The sequence below is a fragment of the Macaca mulatta genome, chromosome 7, assembly GCF_049350105.2.
Source record: "Macaca mulatta isolate MMU2019108-1 chromosome 7, T2T-MMU8v2.0, whole genome shotgun sequence".
In the NCBI taxonomy this organism is placed as follows: Eukaryota; Metazoa; Chordata; class Mammalia; order Primates; family Cercopithecidae; genus Macaca; species Macaca mulatta.
This window is the reverse complement of record NC_133412.1, coordinates 125,769,969-125,795,796: the sequence shown is the minus strand read 5'-3', so window position 1 is coordinate 125,795,796 and position 25,828 is coordinate 125,769,969. Positions and strand designations below refer to the sequence as shown.

Here is a 25,828-nt window from a genome sequence, read left to right as displayed (position 1 = left end):
TGCATCACTCCAAGCCTAAGACAGTGAGACCCTTTCCCAAAACAACCACAACAAATTAGTGAAAACAGTGATATAAATTCTTTTAATTATAAGCAAAAGATGAAGCCTACAATCTCCATAAAAGAGAAAGTATTTTTAATTTTGTGGCTTCTTTTTGGGGAAAATTGCTTTCCTTAATGGAAACCGTAGCCATGTTTTGGTATATACTTAGTTATAATTCCTTATTTCCAATTCTAAAATCTGAAAACTCTGAAAATTGAACATTTCTGCCCCTGCGTTTAGCACAGGCTCATTTAGTGTGAGTATTCGTATGTTTCACTGTAGAAATATTTATGTATTTGAATAGATTGCTGCCCCAGGTCTAGCTGGAGTAATATGCAATAGATGTTGTGTGTACTGTACTACCTTTGTAAAATCTGGAAAGTTCTCCATTCCAGCCGAGACACACATGGTCCTAGGCATGTTGTATAAGGGGTATAGACCTATATCAAGATTTGGTCTAGTAAAGGAAGGGGATAAGATGTTCTTCCAACTCCCTTATTTTGCCATCTTTTCTACAAGGATTTTTTATTTTTACCTTAAATATTGTTGTGAGATAAAACTAAATTTATAGTGTGCAACTATAATTTTTTTTAGTCCTCCAATGTTAGAAAAAGGATGGTAATATTTTAACCTTTGTTAACAAAGTATCCTTTTGTGACCACAATGTGCAGCACCGAGTGAGAATCAATGATTCATTTCTTTTTTTTTTTTTTTTTTTTTTTAATTTATTTATTATTATTATACTTTAAGTTGTAGGGTACATGTGCATAACGTGCAGGTTTGTTACATATGTATACTTGTGCCATGTTGCTGTGCTGCACCCATCAACTCGTCATTTACATCAGGTATAACTCCCAATGCAATCCCTCCCCCCTCCCCCCTCCCCATGATAGGCCCCGGTGTGTGATGTTCCCCTTCCTGAGTCCGAGTGATCTCATTGTTCAGTTCCCACCTATGAGTGAGAACATGCGGTGTTTGGTTTTCTGTTCTTGTGATAGTTTGCTAAGAATGATGGATTCCAGCTGCATCCAAGTCCCTACAAAGGACTCAAACTCATCCTTTTTTATGGCTGCATAGTATTCCAATGATTCATTTCTTATATGGTGGAGTTTGGTGGATCACTTACCCATTTGTATTAGTTTCTTCTGTTTAAAAAAGCTGAATATTTTAAAGAAAGACAGCTTTAGCAGGACTAAATAATGGATGTAAATGGTATGTGAAATATAGAAGGTATTTTTAAAATCCTAATTGGAAATTTGAGCTTTTGTCAAAAACAGGTTCTATTCAGTGATAGAAAACAGCACATCATATAGGTTTTTGCACAACTTACGTTTTCTGCTTCTAGGGCTGGATATTGGCATCTTCCTATAAGGGCCAAATGGGCTCTTAAATGTCTTTTCTTAGATTTCACAAAACATGTTTGACTAGTTTTCTGTGAAAAAATTCATGTTCTATTCAGTGATAGGAACCAACACATCATAAAAATTCTTGGCACAAATATAATTATAGTAATATTTAATATAATTATAGTAATTTAAATATAATTATATAATTATAATTATAATAATATTTATAGTATAATTATAAGATTTATAATATAATTATAATATTACATTAATATAGTAATATTTTTTATAAGCTTGAAGAATAAAGTATAATTAAAATTATGAGGCAACAAATGTTTATCTCTAGGTAGAATATTTAAATATTTAATCATTTCTTGGTGGTTAGTTTTCTTAAAGTACTGGATACTGACCATTGTTTATATATTTTATTTTATTTTATTTCATTTTTATTTATTTATTTTTTGAGTCAGAGTTCCACTCTTGTTGCCCAGGCTGGAGTACAGTGGCGTGATCTCAGCTCACTGTAACCTCTGTCTCCCGAGTTCAAGCAATTCCCCTGCCTCAGCCTCCCAAGTAACTGGGATTACAGGCATGCACCACCTTGCCTGGCTAATTTTGTATTTTTAATAGAGATGGGGTTTCTCCATGTTGGTCAGGCTGGTCTCGAACTCCCAACTTCATGTGATCGCCCGCCTCAGCTTCCCAAAGTTCTGGGATTACAGGCGTGAGCCACTGCATCCGGCCGGCTGTTTATATATTTTAAACATCAGGGTTTATAAAATGAATTTATTATAATTAATATGTGGCAGTTACCTTTAGTATTAATTGAAAGGAACAGTTATCCATTCCTGAACTAGATGATTCCATGCTAATTTTTTAAGTCCTTATGTTTTGTTTTTCTAGTTATTTTCATTGCCATTTCTGCATTGAACTCTGCTATTTTAAGATGCCATCATCGTACTGCTTCTAGAAGCAACTTTCCTCCTAATTTATTCTTCTAATATACTGTGGATTGGAGTAAAAAATAACCACGCTTAGGGTTTTTTTTTGTTTTTATATTTGTTTTTTAATAATAAAAATAGGTATAGTTGAGAGCTTGATGGACTCTCCTCTAAGCACTTTTGTGCTCATATTTTTGTCATTGACTTTGGTTGCATTGAGACCATTTTTGTCCACTTTTTCATTTTTTGTTTCATTCTTCGTTGGCTCATACTGTTAAGCTTTATATATGAATAAAGTATTATTATAGTACCAAATAATTTCCCAAAGCCACTGGAGGACTATGGCCCATCTTTTTTTGAGACACGGTCTCACTCTGTTGCCCAGGCTGGCGTGCCATGGTGCAATTACAGCTCACTGCAGCCTGGACCTCCTGGGCTCAAGTGACTCTCCCACCTCAGCCTCCCGAGTAGCTGGGACCACAGGCACGTGCCATGGTGCCTGGCTAATTTTTTTATTGATGCCTGGTGTTTCACCAGGTTGCCTGTGAATTTTAGAATCACTCCTAGGCTCAAGCGGTCTGCCCTCAGGCCTCCCAAAATGCTGGGATTACAGGCATGAACCATCACGCCCACCCTGGGACCATCTTTTTTGTTTTGAGGTGATAACACATTATAAATGATAAATAAGTAACAGGGTCTGGATTCTAGCCTGGGTGTTCTGGCTCCAGAGCCCGTGCTCTAACTGTTCTGTGATGTTGGATGTTTAGGTTGCTTCCAGTTTTCCCTTTTATAAATGTTGACACAGAATGATGCTGCATTGTAACTTTTGCTTTTGGCCAGATTGGTAGCAGATCCTGCTGGTGGTCGTCTAAGAAGAAAGTATTTGGTAACAAGCAGTGTATGATACTAACACTCCTTCATTTACTGTAGTTATTGATGAACTGCTGTGGTTAATGTGGAGGGAAATGTATGTTATATTCTTTGTCTGGATCGCTTATAAGAATTGAATTACCATGTTTCTTTGATTCTAAAATTCACATATTCCTATTTTTACAGTTCCTAAATCATAATGTTTTTATAGCCAGTATGTACAATTAATGTGGCAGTGTGTGTTTCTCTCTCTTTTCTGTCATTTCTTTTTTTTTTTTTTTTTGAGATGGAGTCTCGCTCTGTCACCCAAGCTGTAGTGCAGTGGTTCAATCTCGGCTCACTCCAACCTCTGCCTCCCGGGTTCAAGCGATTCTCCTGTTGCAGCCTCCCAAGTAGCTGGGACTACAGGCGTGCACCACCACGCCCGGCTACTTTTTGTATTTTTAGTAGAGACAGGGTTTCACCATGTTGGTCAGGCAGGCCTTGAACTCCTGACCTCAAGTGATCCGCCCACCTTGGCCTCCCAAAGTGCTGGGATTACAGGCGTGAGGCACCACACCCAGCCTCTTTCCTTTCTTTCTCCTGAAAAGTTGTTTTAAAATTCCTGACACATTGTTAAATTTGTGGTGCGCTAGAATCAATGGAATACAGTCTTGTGTACTAGCTTTTTAAGGTAACTGAGGATAAGAAAGATTTAATAAGACATTTTATTTTACAGACATTCAGTCCCCTGATGCTGAATATGTAGATTTGCTTCTTAATCCTGAGCGCTACACTGGTTACAAGGGACCAGATGCTTGGAAAATATGGAATGTCATCTATGAAGAAAACTGTTTTAAGTATGTGTCATTTTCATTTAGAAAAATTCATGTAAGATGTGGTGATTTCTCTTTATAAACAATCATAACGATTTAAAATTAAAAATAAAATTCACTTTGTTAAAAGATGTATTTGTACAAAGAAACATGACTATTAGTCCAGTTTCCTTCTGGGGAAATGAGTTTCCACAAATTTTTCCTTTTTTTTTTTTTTTTTAAGAGTTAGAGGCGTATTAGACTTTTATGGGAGTATTGTAGGCCCTTCGCAAATGTTCCTTGAGTAGATTATAGGATCTCATTTTATAGATGAGGTAACCTAGAGCTGGAGAGGTTTACTTCATTTCCCAAGATCACATGGTGGTGGTGTCGAGAAAGGAATATACAACTCTTAATTCTCTTTTTGGTGCTCTCCACACCCCTTTCTGTGACTTTAGTTATTTTACAGTTAAGTTGATTTCACAGAACAATTATAATAGGTTTCATTTTTGAGCACTCACTGTATTCTACGCATTGTGGTAAGCACGTTATATACGTTTTCTCCTTTAGTCCCTGCAGTAACCCTGTGTCGCAGTCATCACTGTTTTATAGACAGAAACTGAGACTTAGAGAGGTTGTATGATTTGTGTTGTGTCAAAGATCTAGTAAGTGAAAGAGCCCACTTTGTCCTGGTAACCATTAGGCTGGAGGCAGTTGCTGATCACCAGGTGTCTGAGAAATGCTTCAGGTTACTCACATGTAAGCCTCGAGGCTCTAAACTTTGTACTTACTGGTTTTTGGGAACAATGTATGCGCGAGCACGTCATGCTGTCTTAGAGATGGAGAGAGTTCTGGGAAAGTCTTTGGAGTTCCCAAATATGGGGATAATATTGTATATTTCACTTTTTATAAGTCAAATATAAGTATGAGATCAGTAATTATGTTTACACCAATAAAATGTCAGACTGGTGTTTTTTTTTTGTTTTTTTTTTTTAAACTTGAAGAATTTCTCCAGTTTGGAAAGGAGAGAGTTTTTATTACTTATTTCTGCCGTGTGTTTTATTTAAATTATCTTGACTATTATTAGAAATATTTGGTTACTGACTTAAAGATTTACTTTAAAGGTTTGTTGTTGTTGTTGTTGTTGTTGTTGTTGTTTTGAGATGGAGTCTCACTCCGTCGCCCAGGCTGGAGTGCAGTGATGTCATCTCTGCTCACCGCAACCTCCGCCTCCCAGGTTCAAGCAATTCTCCTGCCTCAGCCTCCTGAGTAGCTGGGACTAAAGGCACGCACCACCACACCAGGCTCATTTTTGTATTTTTCGTGGAGACAGGGTTTCACCATGTTGGCCTGGGTGTTCTTGAACCCCTGACCTCAGGTGATGCACCCACCTCAGCCTCCCAAAGTGCTAGGATTACAGGCGTGAGCCACCATGCCTGGCACTGTTGTTGTTATTTTTAATGTGAATTAAGAATCCATGAAGCATTTGTTAGATTTGTATTAGTTTTGTAGTCATTTTCTTACTAATTTGTATCCTGATTCCCATAATTTTTAACAATATAAACAATGTATAAGGGGCTAAGTTAATTATATTGTGTATTTTAAAATATAGGTTACATATTCTGTTCTCAAAATGTCTCCAGTTGTGCAAATTTTTAAAATAGATGTTAAAACAATCCCTATAGTTTACTCTTAATACTAATGCATATTTATTTTGGGATTTAAAAGCACTTTAGTGACATAGTAACTCTCCAGAAAATTTCTATTTTTTCCTACTGAACAAACAACTTTTATTTAAATTGTAACAAACTTAGCTACAGGGCAAATTGATGTGTCTAAAGATTACCTAAGTGGGAAATAATCTACACTATTTTTTTTCCATTTTTTAATTTTAATGCTTATATTGAATATTTTTTGCTTATTTGTCTTTCAATTGGGGTACACTTTGTGCTATACGTACACACACATATATAAAGATATATATATATCGTATATGTAAAAACATAGTAGTGACTCTAAGAGAAGAGCTTGGCTGCTATTTTCTCTTCTTTCATTTGAAGAAGCGATTAGGAAATGGCCTGCTGGCCGCTACAGTGGGAAAAGATCAGGAACTATTATTACTACAACAATTAGTCACCCTCCCTTAAAGCGTTTAGAGGAAACTAAGTATTTTATAATCTCAATAAAACAATTTGATTTTGGATATTAAGCAACTTTCTGAGATAATATCACTTAAATATAACATGATTGGTAACATATTTGTGTTTATATTTTTAATTCTTTTTACTTCTAGGCCACAGACAATTAAAAGACCTTTAAATCCTTTGGCTTCTGGTCAAGGTAAGTTACTTACTGCATTGTTATGTTATTTCTCAGGTAGGGGACTTTAATTCAAAGGAAGGGGAATGCAAGATAAATGGCAGTAACAGTTGAGGTCATAAAATCCACAGTCCCGTTTCCGTAGAGTTATGCCTCACCCTTGCAGAGATTGGTGCTTAAATTATTTGTACTTCAGGAAAAAATATTTTTATAATGAAGTTCCTGGTATTAGATTATCAAAAAATAAAGATTAGGGTATATATTTATTATATATATTTTTGCAGACATAGTAAAGTGTCAGTGTTTTAAAAGCTTTACTCATCCCACAGATAAATAAATATCCAGAACTCTCAAATTTTTTCTAAAGCTTGAAATTACTGCATATATTGGGCATTTGCTTTCAACTTTACATGTCTTTATATCTTAATAACATTTTTAATATTCTATTTTCACTCAAGGTCTGGCTCAAATGCTGTTTTTTCCATAGAACTTTCCCTGGTCCTTATAACCAGAAGTATCGCTCCCTCCTCATGAAGTAATCTGATGCATGCGTTTGTTTTTAATTCTTTTGTTTTTCTCATACGGCCTTTTCCACTGTGTAGCATTATTTTATTATTATTTATATATCTATCAATCTACCCTAGTACTCTGAAGATATGGGTAGCATTTATCTGTTTTATCTCTCTGTATAGAGCCGACACATAATAGATGGAGTAGTTTGTTAGATACATGATCAGTGAAAATTGCTCTCCTCATTTAGTGGTCTTGTCTACAATAGTGAAAGTCAGTTGTTCTTTCAGCAAATGATTATCCACCATTTAATATGTGCTAGACACTGTGTAGATGCCAGACGGGCTGTAAAATTAAAACTTACAGAAACCCTGCCCTGTCTATAATATGAAGAATGGTTTGTTGAATAAGCCATTTCAGTGTATGAGTTCAGACTTTTTCTTTAGAAATTATGTATCCTTATTCTCTTCAAATATGTGCTTACTGATAAAATCTTTAATGTGCTTTCAGCAAAAGTGTAAGGTTTTCATTTTTAAACTTTATTTGAAAAGATGCTGATCTCAAATAGTTAACAAATATAAATTTCCTCCTAGAAGGGGTTGAGATTGCATCATTCCCTAAATTCTGGCAGATTTCTCTTTCTTAGATTAGGAATGAAAAATCTTTAAGGCTTTTGGGTTTATACAGAGTCACATGTGGTGACTCAGTGGAAGCCATTGATTTAATATCAGATGAAATGCAAATTAATGGAGGTGATCATTATGATCTCACATGATTTGATAAAGTAATTAACCACGTCACTTACCATAAAGATACATAGGAGCAATTTAAATGTTTATCATTAGGGAACTGGTTAAATGATGACTTATGGTGTAGTCACATAGTAGAAAATAGCCATTATAAATGTTGCTGTAAATTTTTATTCATTTAAATCAAAAAGTGACCAGTAACACAGTGAGGAAAAGCAGGTATCAAAACAATATGTATAATATATTTATAATTAATATATCTATAAACAAAAAAGACATTCACTAAAATGTAAATAGTATTTATCTTTGAGCTGGGGAATTATGAATAATTTTTTATTCTGCCTGTTTTTTATAAAACATATATTTGCAGTGATTAATTTCTTTAATAAACTGATGGCATTAAAAAAAGTGGGCAAAATTTTTGAAGACATTTTCAGTAGTAAATAAGCAGTGGCACACAAATTACTGTATTATGTATAATTTGAATCTTATAAATAGTCTGAAAATATTCCTGACTAAGGTTAATTATTATAAGGCGAGGCTGGAGGTTTCAAAGCAATAATAAAAATCTGTAACAGAAACTATATTACAGCTTTAGGATAAATAAAGGTGGAAAAAGTCTCTGCCAGCCAAATAAACATAGGTCCTTAAGATACTGAAAACTACTCTCAGGTGATGGATTAGATTTTTCTCTCCTGTCAGGGTATATTAAATCTCACATGAGCTGAACCTCTTTATGCACACTCATGGAGATAACACCATTTAGTCAAATCAGGCATAATTCATATCACTACCAGATAGAGTTGCAGTCACGAATGTCTCACTTTCAGATTTTACTTGTGTGAATGAACTGTTGGACTAAAACTAGCCATAATGGCTAGTCTTATTTTTATGAAAGTGTACCATTATAAAAGGGGCACTGGAAGGAATTTATTTTAATAAACATTTTGTTTTGCTTTTCAGGGAAAAGTGAAGGTAAGTATAATTTCTTTATTATATATTACATATATGAATTTGTTTATACATTCAAATGTTTATTATGGCAAAGTTTATTTTTTCTTCCCACCTCTAAAAATCAGAAGAACTCAAGTTTTACTTATTTATCTGAAAGTCTGGAGGTACTAGCACAGATTAAGGGAAAGTGACTTTGTGTCTCGGTTCAGACGTTAGAAACAGCGTGCCTCAGCCTCTGATCATTCATTTGCACATTTTACCACCCTGAATATAGAAGCATGTCCACTCCCCATCTCCCCCATTGCCTCAGGCCAGGGAAATGTCCTGTCTCTTTTACTGTTGAACTCTAGGATCTGCTGGGTTTCATGTGGGAAGGTTCTGGGAATGATGAGTGTTGATTTCAGAGCTGGCTTCTAAGGTTGATGCTGACTCGTTGGATGTAGGTGTCATTGCCAAGTCTAACTAATGCTAACAGTTTCAACACACATGAGGTTTACTTTGTCTTTTTGCTTCAAGGATGAAATTGAAATGACATTTGGTATTTTTTTTTTTTTTTTTTTGAGACGGAGTCTCGCTCTGTCGCCGAGGCTGGAGTGCAGTGGCGCGATCTCGGCTCACTGCAACCTCCACCTCCCGGGTTCCCGCCATTCTCCTGCCTCAGCCTCCCGAGTAGCTGGGACTACAGGCGCCCGCCACCTCGCCCAGCTAATTTTTTTTTATATTTTTTAGTAGAGTCGGGGTTTCACCGTGTTAGCTAGGATGGTCTCATCTCCTGACCTCGTGATCCACCCGTCTCGGCCTCCCAAAGTGCTGGGATTACAGGCTTGAGCCACCGTGCCCGGCCAACATTTGGTATTAAGACCATATGCTTAACAATATGAAAAGACTTAATGGCATTTAGCTTTAGTCTATCTAGGTGAAAATGCTAAAATGTGAAGTATCACTTTTCTTTCCCTCAAAATCATCTATTTTCCGAACATAATTCTTATGAATTGCTTTTGCCTTATGTCTAGATAACAGAATACTAAAGTCTGATAACATTGCTATTTTATTATTGTACTTTATATTATAGTAACTGTAGCAGCTAAATAAAATGCTGACTCAGACCTGTTTGGAAGAGAAATTGTTTAGCAGTGAGATTATTTTTCCAAAGATGCCTCATATTTGCTACTGGTACATGTGATTCTACAATTTTCAGTTTTGAGTAACCTTATTTTGCCTTGAGTGTCAACCTAGTTCTATGCTATACTGTAGCCACATTAAAGGAGGCTACTATGATTTTAAAATTCTATTTGAAGACCTCTTAGTATCAGAAAAAAGATCGTTAACCTGTGGGAGCCATCCTTAGAGAAACTGTCTTATTACAAGTATTGATTTTGGCCAAATATCAAAGGGTTATTCCTGAGAGCTATCATATTGATTGTTTAGACCACAGTCAGGTCAACTTGAGAATAGGTACTTCAGGATTATAATATTGAACTGATTTCTTGGCTAGGTATGGTGGCTCATGCCTGTAATCCCAGCACTTTGGAAGGTCAGGGCTGGCTGATCACTTGAGGCCGGGAATTTGAGACCAGCCTGGCCAACATGGTGAAACCCTGTCTCTACTAAAAATAGAAGAATTAGCTGGGTGTGGTGGTGCATGCCTGTGATCCCAGCTATGCGGGAGGCTGAGGCAGGAGGATCACTTGAGCTTGGGAGGCGGAGGTTGCAGTGAGCTGAGATGGAGTCACTGCCCTCCAACCTGGGTAACAGAGCAAGACTCTGTCTTTAAAAAAAAAAAAAGACACACACACACACACACACACACACACAGACACACAATGAACTGAAAATTTTACTGGAAGCCTAGGTCCTAAGCAGTATTATCCCCTAACTCCCTAATTCATGATCAAAAACTTGAAAAAAAGAACCTTGAACATTTTTATAAGGAAATAAATTCCTTATAATCCCACCATTCCCAAATAATTAATAACTCTGTGCCAGGCACTTTTCTAAGCAATTTACATATATGATTTTATTTAATTCTTTCAACAATCCTAGGGGTATTATTCCTGTCTCCATTTTATAGATGAAGAGAAGTTCAGCAACTTGCCTAAAATAATATGATTTGTAAGTAGCAGAGTTAAGATTTAAATCAGGCAGTTTGACTCCAGGAACCACACCCTTAGTTACTACCAGATACACTTCTCTGCTAACATTTTGATATTTATGTTTTACATATATAAGTAGTTTTATCCAACACTTGTCAGCATTAAAGATGATCATATTTTTATCTTATTTGATAGGTAAAGTCATATATCTTTTGTTTTCATTTGCATTTTTTATTGCCTGTAAGATCAAACATTTTTTGCCTCTTATTACCATATTATTTTTTCCTTTGTGAATTTTTAAATTCGTATTATTTATACACTCTTTTTAAGTGGGCATTTCAGCATTTTTATTTAGTTTCTGAGCTTTTTATATATTTAGGATCTTTTCCCTTTGTCATATTTGCAACATACATTTTACCGAGTTTGTTGTTTGCATTTTGCTTTTGTTTATGAAGTGTTCTGACAAATAGATGTTTTGAGTTTTTATATATTCCAATTTATTGCTTATTCCCTTTGCCATTCCTTCCATTATTTTTATGCTTGTTTGGTTCATTTTTAACATTACTGTAAGCAACTTTAGTAGAAAACACTGTACAGTGTTTATCATCTCTGTAGCAAATGCATACATGAATGTTTATAGAGTTGTAATGATTATTTCTGATGCCTTTTGTATATTTAAAGTAAACATTTTTATGTATTGCCATGTTCTACATTCTTTACATTCTTGTTGTTTTCTTTTGTTTTTTTTTTGAGATGGAGTTTTGCTCTTGGCATCCAGGTTGGAGTGTAATGGCATGATCTTGGCTCATTGCAACTCCTGCTTCCTGGGTTCAAACGATTCTCCTGCCTCAGTCTCCTGAGTAGCTGGGATTACAGGCACCCACCACCACGCCCAGCTAATTTCTGTATTTTCAGTAGAGACAGGGTTTTGCCATGTTGGCCAGGCTGGTCTTGGACTCCTGACCTCGTGATCTGCCCGCCTTGGCCTCCCAAAGTGCTGGGATTACAGGCGTGAGCCACTGTGCCCTGCCATTATTTTCATAGTTGTATGTTATTTGACCATGTTGACTAGGTAGTATTCTATCATGTTAATTTAGGCATTATTGTATTTGTAGAATTACTAGGCATTAAATATATTGAGAATGATCTTACTAGGTCATAAGAATATAAGTGATATTTGGTGTTTGTAACATTTTCCTGAATTGCTCTTTTGAAATAGTGAATGGCATGTAATATTATCAGCTAAATACAAATAGTACCCCTCCAATACTGTCATCATTTTAATTTTTTTATAATTTAAAAGGCATGTAATGAATCCTTAGTCTTCATGGCATGAATTGTTATCAAGGATAGGTATTTTCCCGTTCTTGATTGATTTACTATTTAAATTCTGCATTTTGACCTCATGTAAAACACTTTAACCAGAAAGTTATGAGACTGGGTCTACCTAAGGCAATGCTAAAGCCTTTTAAAGACCAAGCAGCAGATTGGTACTTAACTGAATCCATACCACAAACTTTTCTTCTTCCTTTCGAGAAATTGCAATTAAGACTTGGACTGTTAGGTTAAACAATCTTTAAATTGCTGTTTGGCACAAATTTGCTATAATGCTTTAAAACTTTTGAAAACCTTGTATTTTGGCATTTTCCAATCTTATGACTTATTTTTCTTTTGATTTCAGAGAACACTTTTTACAGTTGGCTAGAAGGTAATTAGAAACTTTAAAATAAATTTCAATGATTTCTTTTTCTCATGAGATTAATTTTATGTCTACAAGATTCACATATGAAATTTTATTTCTAAGTCACTGCTTTTTCTTAGGTCTCTGTGTAGAAAAAAGAGCATTCTACAGACTTATATCTGGCCTACATGCAAGCATTAATGTGCATTTGAGTGCAAGATATCTTTTACAAGGTATGTGACATTTACTTTTATTCAGTTTACCACTCTTATTTTTAGATATTCTTAAAATTTTCCTGGCATTTACCTGAATGGGAAAAGGTTGACCTGATTGAATATTAGGAAGTAAAAATTCACTCTTAAATGGTAGTAATCAGAAAGGTGGTAACTATAGACATAATTGAACAGTTCAACATACTCTTTTTTTTTTTTTTTTTTTTTTTGAGACAGAGTCTCGCTCTGTCACCCAGGCTGGAGTACAGTGGCCGGATCTCAGCTCACTGCAAGCTCCGCCTCCCGGGTTTACGCCGTTCTCCTGCCTCAGCCTCCCGAGTAGCTGGGACTACAGGCGCCCGCCACCACGCCCGGCTAATTTTTTGTATTTTTAGTAGAGACGGGGTTTCACCGTGTTAGCCCGGATGGTCTTGAACTCCTGACCTCGTGATCCGCCCGTCTCGGCCTCCCAAAGTGCTGGGATTACAGGCTTGAGCCACCGCGCCCGGCCAAGAATGATTTTTATTATTAATAAGACTTGCTTTTTCAGTAAAACTTTGAATTCATTGTAAGGATGGGTTTTAGAAAATAAAATATTAATATAAAACTATTAATGGCTAAATTGTGAAAAATCATTTTCTGGTTGTTATTATATAATTTAAAATGCTAAATGAAATTCTGCAGGCATGAATAACCTAATATAATTAAAGTAAAAATTGTCAAATTCAGTTTTTAATATTTAATTCTTCTTCCTTAGAGACCTGGTTAGAAAAGAAATGGGGACACAACATTACAGAATTTCAACAGCGATTTGATGGAATTTTGACTGAAGGAGAAGGTCCAAGAAGGCTTAAGAACTTGTATTTTCTCTACTTAATAGAACTAAGGGCTTTATCCAAAGTGTTACCATTCTTCGAGCGCCCAGATTTTCAACTCTTTACTGGAAATAAAATTCAGGATGAGGAAAACAAAATGTTACTTCTGGAAATACTTCATGAAATCAAGTAAATTATATATTAAAATTTATACATTAATAGAAGAGTGACAAGTAATGTAAAAAATCAATTTTTTTTTTTTTTTTTTTTTGAGACAGGGTCTCCCTCTGTTGCCCAGGCTGGAGTGCAGTGGCACGATCATGGCTCACTGCAGCCTCCATCTCCTGGGCTCAAGCAGTCCTCCCATCTCAGCCCAAGTAGCTGGGACTATATGTGCAAACCACCACACCGGGCTAATTTTTGTATGTTTTGTAGAGATGGGGTTTTGTCATGTTGTCCAGGCTGGTCTCGAACTCCTGGGCTCAAGTGATCCACCCACCTTGACCTCCCAGAGTGCTGGGATTACAGGTGCAGGCCACTGTGCTCTGCCTGAAATTTTTAAGTATTCATTTAGAGAAAGGAAAACTATTTAGAACATAATTAAAAGTTAATTTTGTTTGTAGGTCTTTTCAAATTGAATTTTGCTTTTGTTTTTATTTTGACTTGGGTACTGAGAGGCACACATTTTTAGTTTTAAGAGCCATTCTTTTAATATTTGATAATGTATTATTTTCATGTTTATTTGAACAAATTGGATTTGGGGTCAAATTTCGGTACTTATAATTATCTCATGCAGTTAGAATCGAGATTTGAGGCTTGAGGATAAGAATTTGTTTTGGGCATTGGAGTATTGGTTTTACTATGTTTTCTCCTCTTTATTTATCATGACCAGTAAAATGTTGTATTAGCAGTACTTTTAATATTTACAACACATGAAAATGAATATTCTCTGTTTTAAAATGCAGGTCATTTCCTTTGCATTTTGATGAGAATTCATTTTTTGCTGGGGATAAAAAAGAAGCACACAAACTAAAGGTAATTATTTTATACTTTATCTTAATCATTAGATACAAACTGATTAACACTTATGCAGATACGAATATAAACCCATAGATAGTACTCACAGAAGTAGAGAGTAGGCCACGTGCGGTGGCTCAGGCCTGTAATCCCAGCACTTTGGGAGGCTGAGGTGGGAGGATTGCTTGAGCCCTGGAGTTCAAGACCAGCTTGGGCAACATCGTGTGAAACCCTGTCTTTAATTAAAAAAAAAAAAAAAAGAGTAGAATGGTGGTTACCACAGGCTGGGAGTTGGGGGTGGGTGGGGAAAAAGGAGATGTTGATCCATGGGTACAAAGTTTCAGTTAGGGAGAATAAGATTTAGTGATCTGCTGCACAGAATGGTAACTGTGGTAATAATGCATTGTATATTGCAAAATTGCCGAAAGTGTAGATTTTAAAGTTTCCACTATACAAAAAATGATTAGGTGAGGTGATGGATTTGTTAATTAGCCTGGTTTAATCACTTCACATTGTAAATACACATTAAAACATCACATTGTATCCATAAACCTATAAAATTTTTGTCAATTAAAAAATAAATACATGTATGTATACTTAACAGTAAATCTTGATATATACATCTTGAAATTAATAAGAAAAAAATCAGAATCATTATCTTTCTTTTCCTCAAAAAAATCAAGTCCAAAGGCAGGTGCCACTTAAAGTCTATTTTGCATTATATTCAAAGTAACACTGATATCTGTATATTGCTGTACACCTTATAGATGCCTTTCACATTGATGATCTCATGTAATAGATGTAATAAATTAAAGGAAATGGATCCAATGCATGAGTAGCATATTAGTCTATCTTTTGCTGAAGAGAATTCTGAAGATGATATTAATTAACAGATCTTCATTAGTGGGAGAAGGCACAGTGTGATGTTTTGTCATTCATCTTTTTTATTGTTATTGAGAAAGGATCTCACTCTGTCACCCAGGCTGGAGTGCAGTGATATGATCACGGCTCATTGCTACCTTGAAATTCTGTGCTCAAGCGATCCTCCCACCTCAGCTTTCTGAGTAGCTTGAGTAGCTGGGACCACAGGCATGTACTACCATGCTTACCTATTTTTTTTTTTTTTTTTTTTTTTCAGTAGAGACAGGGTTTTGCTCTGTTGCCCAGGCTGGTCTCAAACTCCTGGGCTCAAGTGGTCCTCCCACCTCAGTCTTCCAAAGTGCTGGGATTATAGGCATGAGCCATTGCACCCCCTTCCATTCATCTTATTCACTGGGAATTAAAGACAGTTACGAATACCAGTGTGCAGTTGGGAAAGAATAGATTCAATACCCCACAGAATGGGGTCTTGTCATTGCCTTGCCTTTTAATAGGGTCTAACCTCAGACAAGACAATCTCTGAGTATGTATTTGCCACATAATACTATAAATATCAAACATCACCAGGAAGATTTATTACACACTCATTATGTGCACAGCACAATTTTTTGTCATTAAAAGGAAAGAGAGCTTCCACCCTCAAGGGATTTCCAGAGGGGGTCAAGTAAAATTATATTTCTCTTCTCTTTTACAAAGTTCTACTGGTAAGTAGAGGCAGGTGGCCCTCCGTACTACTGGGCTTGATCTGATTTTTTATATATATATATACACACACACACGCAATTATATATATGTACATATGAAATCTCATATATATATATCACAGAATCTTTGTAGAGTAATATTATTGAGTAGTTTTTTTTAAGGTAGGTTTAAAATTAGTACCTCTTGCTTGGATGTCATCTGGTTATAGAAAAATAGTAAAAATAAAGTTAGTACCTCTTACTGAACAGGTACTGAAACACAAGATAGAGAATATTGTTAAGATATGGTAACAATTAACAATGATTTGGGCTTTGTCTTAATAAAGATACGGGATATAGATACTAGATATGGTAGATATGTATAGATAGATTTCTGTATAAATATGTCTGGTTTCATACATATTGTATATATATTTTTGTTTTTTTAAGAGATAAGGTCTTATTTTGTCACCAAAGTTGAAGTGCAGAGGCACAATCATAGCTCACTGCAGCCTGGAACTCCTGGGTTCAAGCCGTCTTCCCACCTCAGCCCCCTGAGTAGCTAGGACTACAGGCTGGCACCACTATGCCCTGCTAACTTTTAAAATTTTTTTGTTGAGTTGGGGGTCTCACTGTTTTTGCCCAGGCTGGTCTTGAACTCTTGGCCTCAAGCAATCCGCCTGTCTTGGCCTCCGAAAGTGCTGGGAGTACAGGTGTGAGCCACCACCATAGCCAGCCTGATTTCATCAAAATATTTACAAATATCTTCCTCTGCTTCTTATTCTTTCTGTAATGAAAGAAGCTGATTTTATGCACTCAGTTTTTTTGCTGTTAGATAATACTTATTCTTGACTTCCCATCTACCTCCTACTTGAAGCATTCTTGCTACAAATACATACCTCAGTGCTTATATAATCTGCCTAAACAGCTTCCAGGAACTAGAAAGTGAGGGGGAAGATGCTGTAATAAGACTTCTTTTTTTCCTACTATTTTCAATATGTTCCTTTTTTTTTAGTTTACTTGCTGCTTTATTGGAAAGTGTTCTGGCATCAGCTCTTTTTAAATCGTGCAGATTAGAAGGATTTCTCACGGTGTTTTAATTTGATCAAAACTCGGAAACACTCACCTTTAATGTCCTATGAAGTTTAGGTAGAGATTCTTTATGTAACAGAGAATTTTTCTGAATCTTTTACAGGAAAGATGTAAAAAACAAAACATGCTACTATCAAAGATTTACTTTTTTAAAAAGTGGTTTCTGGTAAACATCGATTTGAACAGTCATATTTATAAATTAATTTTAAAAATCTCATCTTGTTTCCTTAGTACCCTATCAATGTATGGTTAGAAATAGAGGACTTGTATGAAGGAGAATTATTTAGCATTCAATTCAAATAGAATTTGATCTCATTTGAAGACTTGTAAAATATTTGAGAATTTGCGCAAGAACTGGTCAGTTGGTTTCACTGAATATGAATCACAGAATGCTTGATCATTCTGTTGACTGGCTGTAATTTAAAGTGATGACCTAAAACTGTATGTCTAAACAAGTAAAATCTGTAAGTGATTTAGGTACTGGTTATTTTAAGGACCATACTTTTTCTAACCTGAGATAATTAGGGGATATACTCAAGTTATTGTACATGATTGTTATTTGTTAAGTCACAAGGATTTTCTCCTGTGAAATCCTTACTAATTTTTACTAATTTGATCTAGTAAATTTCTAGCCTATTAATTTGGTCCTAGCATATTAAGTTCACTTAAGCAGAAGACGCATGCTATTTGATGTGCTTGGTTTTAATTTTACAGTGTTTATTTGGCTATTGTACAACCATGCCTGCTCTCTGTACATGTCATACAAATACTTACTCAAGAGCTGTCACTTTCAAGTATTTGAATTAACGTAGAATCGGACATTGAAATTAGCATCTACAAAAGCAAGCACAATCTTTTAGAACAGAGGCTTCCAACTCTCACAAGTATGAGAGTCTCTTATACTCAGGAACTTTCAAGGCCTCTTCTCATGACAGAGTATTTTTAGTATCTGTTGATTTTGAAAATATGATTGCCAAAAAGCTACCGTGCATTTAGTAACACTTTTAAAGTAAAAGTTGTGTTTTATTGATCATAACATTTCTATCCATTTGGAAATTTATAGTGCATACATGTGAGCTATTTATTTTGTGGTATACAGTCTTGTCTCCATGTGGATTTTGTAGATCCTCATAATAACTATTAAGTCTTCTAGAAGTCAACAGCTCATAGGATGGGAACATGTTCTTTAGAGTAACCTTATTACTCTGTTGTTATTGTTAAAAGTATGATTTTTCTATAAGTTTTGGTCAAAGCTGTAGTTTAAAGGAAACCTAAAAGATCACAGAATCTTTGTAGAGTAATATTACTGGTTAGTTTTTTTAAAGTAGGTTTAAAATTAGTACCTCTTGCTTGGATGTCATGTGGTCATAAAAATAAAAAAATTAGTACCTCTTACTGGACAGGTACTGAAACCAAGATAGAAAATATTATTAAGATATGGTAACAATGGGCCAGGCATGGTGGCTCACGCCTGTAATCCCAGCACTTTGGGAGGCTGAGGCGGGCGGATCACAAGGTCAGGAGATCGAGACCATCCTGGCTAACGTGGTGAAACCCCGTCTCTACCGAAAATACAAAAAAGTAGCCGGGCGTGATGGCGGGCGCCTGTAGTCCCAGCTACTCAGGAGGTTGAGGCAGGAGAATGGTGTGAACCCGGGAGGTGGAGCTTGCAGTGAGCCAAGATCCTGCCACTGCACTCCAGCCTGGGTGACAGGGCGCTGCTCCCTCTCAAAAAAAAAAAAAAAAAAAAAAGAAACCTTCTTCACTCATTCCCTCCCTCATTCCTTCTGGTAAATGATGGTCTCTAACCCTGCCTCACCCTCCTTTCTCCACCTATTGACATGTAGTTAATCATCTACCATGGACACCTTGACAAAGTTATTTTGTATATTTTTGCAGATAGTTTAGCTTTGGAGTCAGGCAGGCCTGGGTTCTAAGTTTTTTTGTTTACTAGTGTGGGAATTTAGGCAAGTTACCTAAACACTCTGAATCTTGTTTTTTACATTAGGTGTAGATTATAATAATATCTACCTTTGGATTCATGGTGAAGATTAAATGAGATTGTATATGTAAGGATCTGGTATGTAAAATCAATGAATATTAGTGCTCTTCTCATTTTTGGTACCCCATAGTACCTTGCACAGTGTTAGGCACATAGAACGTGCTCTGAAAATACTCAGTAATTGACTGTATAGTACATCTTAATAAAATTTTGTTAAATTGTTTTCAGGAGGACTTTCGACTGCATTTTAGAAATATTTCAAGAATCATGGATTGTGTTGGTTGTTTTAAATGTCGTCTGTGGGGAAAGCTTCAGGTAAGCAAATCTAGTCATTCCTATTTCTCATTTACCCTTTGCATGAATAATTTTCTAATTTTTATTTTTTTCTTATTTCTGTTATAGACTCAGGGTTTGGGCACTGCTCTGAAGATCTTGTTTTCTGAGAAATTGATAGCAAATATGCCAGAAAGTGGACCTAGTTATGAATTCCATCTAACCAGACAAGAAATAGTATCATTATTCAACGCATTTGGAAGGTTAGTTTGAATGTACTGAAATTGCTTCTGGTAGCCAAGTAAGTCTAAAGCAACATATATGCTCTCAGAAAAAACTGGGTAAGGAATATCCTTTTTATTTTATTTATTTATTTAGTTTTGAGATGGAGTCTTGGTCTGTAGCCCAGGCTGGAGTGCAGTAGTGTGATCTCGGCTCACTGCAACCTCTGCCCTCTGGGTTCAAGTGATTCTCCCAACTCAGCCTCCCAAGTAGCTGGGACTACAGGTGCATGACACCACACCTGACTAATTTGTGTGTGTGTGTGTGTGTGTAGTTTTAGTAGAAACAGGGTTTCACCATGTTGGCCAGGCTGGTCTTGAACTCCTGACCTCTGGTGATCTGCCTGGCTCCACCTCTGAAAGTGCTGGATTACAGGCGTGAGCCACTGTGCCCAGCCAGGAATTTTTTTTTTTTGAAGAAATTATTTCATTACAGAATTATGGGATATTATGAAATACCTCAAGTATGTAGACATATACAATTGGTACATGATGGTCTTTATTTTCATCTGTTGACTTTTGTAATCATAATTAGGGCGCGGCACGGTGGCTCATGCCTGTAATCCTAGCCCTTTGGGAAGCTGAGGTGGGTGGATCACTTCAGGCCAGGAGTTCGAGACCAGCCTGGCCAACTCTACTAAAAATACAAAAAATTAGCCAGGCGTGGTGGAGCATGCCTGTGGTCCCAGCTACTCGGGAGGCTGAGGCAGAAGAATCACTAGAACCTGGGAGGCACAGGTTGCAGTGAGCCAAGATCATACCACTGCACTCCAGCCAGGGCAACAGAAGAGCAAGACACTATCTCAAAAAAAAAAAAAAAGAAAAAAAAATGTGCATACATGTAAATATAAAATCATAATTATAATTACTGATTGAATTTTAATATTCATCTTATCGAATTTGTATATTAAAAATTGTTTAAAAGCACATTTTTTTGCTATCCAATTATTTTTGTGGTGCTAGAAAAATCATGTTTAACAGAGGTGTACATGTAAATCTCTTTGTGAATTCACCATTATATAAAAAGGTTAATGATTCTTTTTAAAACAATTATTTCCCATCAAAATGATTAAAGAAAAGCATGAAATAAGGAACTTACATTAAAATATTTACAGATGCATTCTTTCTGGCCTATCATGCAAGAAATGCTGAGATTTATAAAAATTAATATTTTTTAAAGGACTACATTTCCTCATTTAAAAAATATTATAATTTTGGGCTTGAAATAATTGACCTTCAAAATTGTGTCTCTCGCACCCAGGGGTTTGATAGTTAATATTTCATTAATCTACTATTTTTTTCATGATAGAGAGCAGAACTAAGTGCACTCAAAATGAACAAAATTTACTTTACAAAAATTACTGAAAACAATGTAGTCATACATTTAATATTCTTACTCTTTATAGGCCAATAGCATTGATTCTTTCTACATTTACTAAATATGGTGTATTTTAAGTATTCATATACTTATGCATTTAAAAATAGTTATAGTTCTGTGTTTATATACTTTATACTTATATTCTTTAATATTAAGCAGATGAATACTTTTATGAATACTTATACCTAAATATTATATTTGTATACATACATATTTTATACCAAATACTATATGCTTTAATATAAAGGGAGTATACTTATGAATGCTTAAAATACAGAAGTATTTAAATACTTATGTATCTCATACTTAGGTATTTGATTGACTGATGTGATCTCAGCTCACTGAAACCTCCGCCTCCCAGGCTCAATAGATTCTCCCACCTTAGTCACCTGAGTAGCTGGGATACAGGCACACACCACCATGCTGGGCTAAATTTTTGTAGAGATAGGGTTTTGTATATTGCCCTGGCTGGTCTCAAACTCCTGGACTCAAGTGGTCTGCTCGCCTTGGCCTTCCAAAGCACTGGGATTACAGGCATGAGCTACTGCACCTGGCTATTTTATTTATTTAAAATAATTTGGTTTTTTAGAGATAGGATCTGGTTATGTTGCCCAGGCTGGAGTGCAGTGGAATGATCATAGCTCACTGTCCTTGAACTCCTGGGCTCAAGCAGTTCTACTTCGGGTTTCCAAGTAGCTACGACTACAGGTACACACAGCCATGACTGGCTGATTTTTAAATTTTTTTCGTAGAGACCGGGTCTCCCTGTGTTGCCCAGGCTGGTCTCAAATTCCTGGCCTCAAGCAGTTCTCCCATCTTGGCCTCAAAAAATACTGGGTTTACAGGAGTGAATCACTGAATCTGGCATGCATATTTAAATACTTTTAAAATAACTAATTTCTGGACATTAATACCTTAGTTTTACCATGTCAAATTAAGAACTAAAATATATTAAAATATATTAAATGTTTTATGCACCTGAAATTTATTGAAATAAGTTACTTTAAAAATGTTGTTTTAAAATGCAAAGTGAGTAACTTTTACAGATAAAATTTATCTAAGATGATTTCTGAGTGAAATATTTTTTGGTTACAGAATTTCTACAAGTGTGAAAGAATTAGAAAACTTCAGGAACTTGTTACAAAGTATTCATTAAAGAAAACAAGCTGATATGTGCCTGTTTCTGGACAGTGGAGGCCAAAGAGTGGAATTTCATTCAAAGGCATAATAGCAATGACAGTCTTAAGCCAAACATTTTATATAAAGTTGCTTTTGTAAAGGAGAATTATATTGTTTTAAGTAAACACATTTTAAAAAATTATGTTAAGTCTATGTATAATACTACTGTGAGGAAAAGTAATACTTTAATAATGTGGTACAAATTTTAAAGTTTAATATTGAATAAAAGGAGGATTATAAAATTCATATATGATAAAAGTGAATATTCTAAGTGTCTGAAACTAGCATTTTGTGTAATAAGATGTAATATAAATAAAACTATGGTAAATATGGCAAGCATTTAATAGGAAAATGCTAAGGAGGCCTCATGAATGACCCGTAATTAGCAATGTAGAATTTTTCAATACATTTAGGGTTGCTGGATTTAGCAAATAAAAATAAAGATTGTCTAGTTAGATTTGAATTTCAGATAAACAACAATTAGTTTTTTAATATGTTACATGGAATATTTGGAAAATACTTATACTAAAAAATTATTTGTTTGAAATTCAAATTTAACTGGGAGTCTTGTATTTTATCTGGCAATCCTAAAATACATTGGTATGAAACAAATCACTTTTAGAATGATATTGCTATTTTGATTGGGTTATTTTTGTGTATAGAAATGTACAATAACAACTCAAAGGCACAGGAGATTTCTAAACATTGTGAAAAGTTGAATAGATTATATATTTATTCTCATAATACTTTCCCTAATACTAAATAAAATTTGGGGAACACTTTTTATTTTTATATAATTTCCAATTTACAGAAAAGTTTCAAAAATAGTACAAAGAGCTCTCTTACCCAGATTCACTAATTGTTCATATGTACTTTATCTTTCATGCTTTCTTTGTACACACACGCACGCACACACACTCACATGCACATACACATGCGCACACACACAATTTTTCCTCAATCATTTGAAAGTCAGTTACAGGCATCATGCCCCTTTAACCCTAAATACTTCAGTGTAATACTGAATAATTTCTAAAAATGATTTTCTCAGAAAAAAAAAAAAAAAAGCTCCCACAATTCTGGAACTATACTACTATAAGCCTTAGAATAAATAATAATTTCAAGTTCCAGTCTAAAGTTCTTTTTGAGTTTTGTTGCCTGTTTTACGCTTGATGTGTATAGTAATAGGGTAGGCTATTTATTTTATTAAAATTTTTTTTGAGAGACAAGGTTTTGCTGTGTTGCCCAGGCTGGAACTTGACCTCCTAGGCAGAAGTGATCTTCCCATCTCAGCCTCCCGAGTAGCTGGGAATACAGGTGTCTGCACCATACCCAGTTTAAGTTTTGTTTTTTTATACACGAAGTTCCTTTGTCTCCCTAAAACTGAACTGTAATTTTGGGAGGTTTTCATTAATGGAAGCTCTTCATTTATAAAGCTATTTGAAGGGGTTTAGGAATTTATATCACATGGTAATTGTAGAGAAAAAGCTATATACCTCAAAATCATGTGCCCTCTTTACATATGTCTTATCAGGTATAACATGTTGAAATGTCCCATTATTAGTAGAGTGGGGTTTATTTATATAGTGGTTAAGAAATGTCAGTTGACACTGCTGTACACTTTTTCTTCTGTGTCCCTAAGGCCTGCTACAGTGCCAAGCACATACTTGGTATCCAATAAATATTTGTTGGATGAATGTATGCATATGTATTCAGTATATTTTAAATGAATAATCGCAGAACTAAGTTTAATAATGTGACCTATTTTCCTCTGCCACTTCATTTTCTCTAAGGCAGGAAAAGAAAGACATTAACCCACTAAATAAGTCAATCCTCTTGGAGACTCAAAAGACTATGAAGTGATCACTCTACATAAAATACAGTGTGGGGTTCAAATGGCCATTTTTTGTGTATCCCCCTCTCTCATCTTATGCTTCCTTTCCTTTTTTTTTTTTTTTTTTTTTTTTTAACAGCCAATCCTTTTGAAGGAATATTCTTACCTCTACTTTGTCACCTTCCACTGGCTCCGCAACTGAAATCTGCCGTTTGGCTGTATAGTTAACAGTCCCTTCCTGTGAAGTCTGAAATCAATTCTAAATCCACAGTTTAATTCACAAGCCATTACTTATTTGACATTTTTGACAGCCTGTACTTGAAAGATTTATTCCCTTGATTTTTTACATTTTGCTCACTCCTGAACCCCCCCTTTTTAGCTTCTTCATTTATTCCTTTAATGTTATTCCTCAGGCCTCCATTTTTTTTTCCTCTTAATCATAACACCACTTCTCACGCTTGGGTCATTTCAGTTCAGCAATTCCTAAATCCTTATCTTTAGCCAAACTCCTCAATCCATCTGCCTGCTGCACTTTACTTGGTTGTCCCACAGACACCTGTGTCTTAAAACATTCATTGTCTGTAAAACCTACTCTAATGCCTGTGTTCCTTACTTTGGTTAATTTTAGAACCATTATATTCTATGTTTTCTAGGCTCATTCCTCTTCTCCACCTTCCCCTATCATTTAGTGTTTAAATTTTACTGATTTTATCTCCACCTCTCTGATACATCACTCTTTCATCTTCATTGATATTATTAATACCTACAGTACTAACCTGCCTCCTATACCTAGCTGGTTTCCTATTTGTTGCTCAATGTTACCAGAGTAGGCTTTCTAGAAGCACTCTGACAGCATTACTCCCTAATACCCTTCCATGACTTCAGGAACTTTCAGGAGAAAGCCAAACCCCTCTGGTTGGTGTACAAGGTCTTCTGATGTGTAATGTGTTTCCTCCACCGAATGTTCTGGTGAAACAGACTTAACAGTTCTTCAAAAGCCCTGTATGGCCAGGTTTCCCGCCTTGGTAAATGCTGTACTCTTTGCATCAAGTGCGCTGGTCATCCTTCCCCAACTTGGAAAATTCCTATGCATCTTGCAGGCCTGACATAAGCATTTCCTCTGTAAAATCTCCCTTGCTCCACTCAAGGAGAGTCATCTAACTTCTACTTCTGTGTCACCACTGTAATTACAACCTACCTCTATTGTATGTCACTTAAATTGTACTGTATTGTTTTATTTTTCAAAAGTCTTCTTCACTAGAATGTGAGCTCCTTAAGGGCAGGAAAAGGAACCTTTTTATTTTTTGCATCTCCATAGCATAGTTTTTGGCATATGAACGTTTAATAAATGTTTGTTGAATAAATTGATTTTAAAGTGACATCTTTATTATATTAGAGGTCCTACCTTGATTCCAAATACTTTCACTCCCTTCACTTTACAGCAAGGGTCAGTAGAGTCCCAAGGATTTGTAGACTTCAAGGGGTCAATAAAGCTGAAATTGTATTCAAGATTTGGTATGGTTTTTGGTGGGTCATGAAAAGGGTCTATTCTGGGAAGAAAAGGAACTTCTTTCATGGGAAAATTGTGTTAAGCATCATTGAAGAATTTCTTGAATAATCAAAGAATACCTTCCTAGGATTATAAGGTAGATAAATGGATTCCTGTTTTAAGATTCTAAAGGGACGGGGAGAGGTGTTACAAATTATTTCATACAACCATTTTTCTTAGCTTAATGTTTGAATAAAAATGTACTATCTAATAATGTATTGGCTTTTTTTTTTTTTTTTTTTTTTTTTTTTTTTTTTTTTTTGAGACGGAGTCTCGCTCTGTCGCCCAGGCTGGAGTGCAGTGGCGCAATCTCGGCTCACTGCAAGCTCCGCCTC

At 35.5% G+C, this 25,828-nt stretch overlaps 1 protein-coding gene across 3 annotated transcripts in view; it reads left to right on the top strand.

Moving 5' to 3' along the window:
* The window catches only part of ERO1A (endoplasmic reticulum oxidoreductase 1 alpha), a 49,749-nt gene extending 24,441 nt beyond the window's left edge, over nucleotides 1–25,308 (top strand). The window contains exons 7-16 of one of the 3 annotated variants that reach the window (XM_077938124.1): nucleotides 3,918–4,038; nucleotides 6,287–6,333; nucleotides 8,535–8,546; nucleotides 12,300–12,326; nucleotides 12,440–12,532; nucleotides 13,269–13,515; nucleotides 14,292–14,361; nucleotides 19,228–19,314; nucleotides 19,402–19,535; nucleotides 24,084–25,308. In XM_077938124.1, coding sequence (XP_077794250.1) covers nucleotides 3,918–4,038; nucleotides 6,287–6,333; nucleotides 8,535–8,546; nucleotides 12,300–12,326; nucleotides 12,440–12,532; nucleotides 13,269–13,515; nucleotides 14,292–14,361; nucleotides 19,228–19,314; nucleotides 19,402–19,535; nucleotides 24,084–24,096 — 851 coding nt within the window. In that variant the 3' untranslated portion in view covers nucleotides 24,097–25,308. 3 annotated transcript variants of the gene reach the window in all.
* Nucleotides 25,309–25,828: the final 520 nt, after the last annotated feature.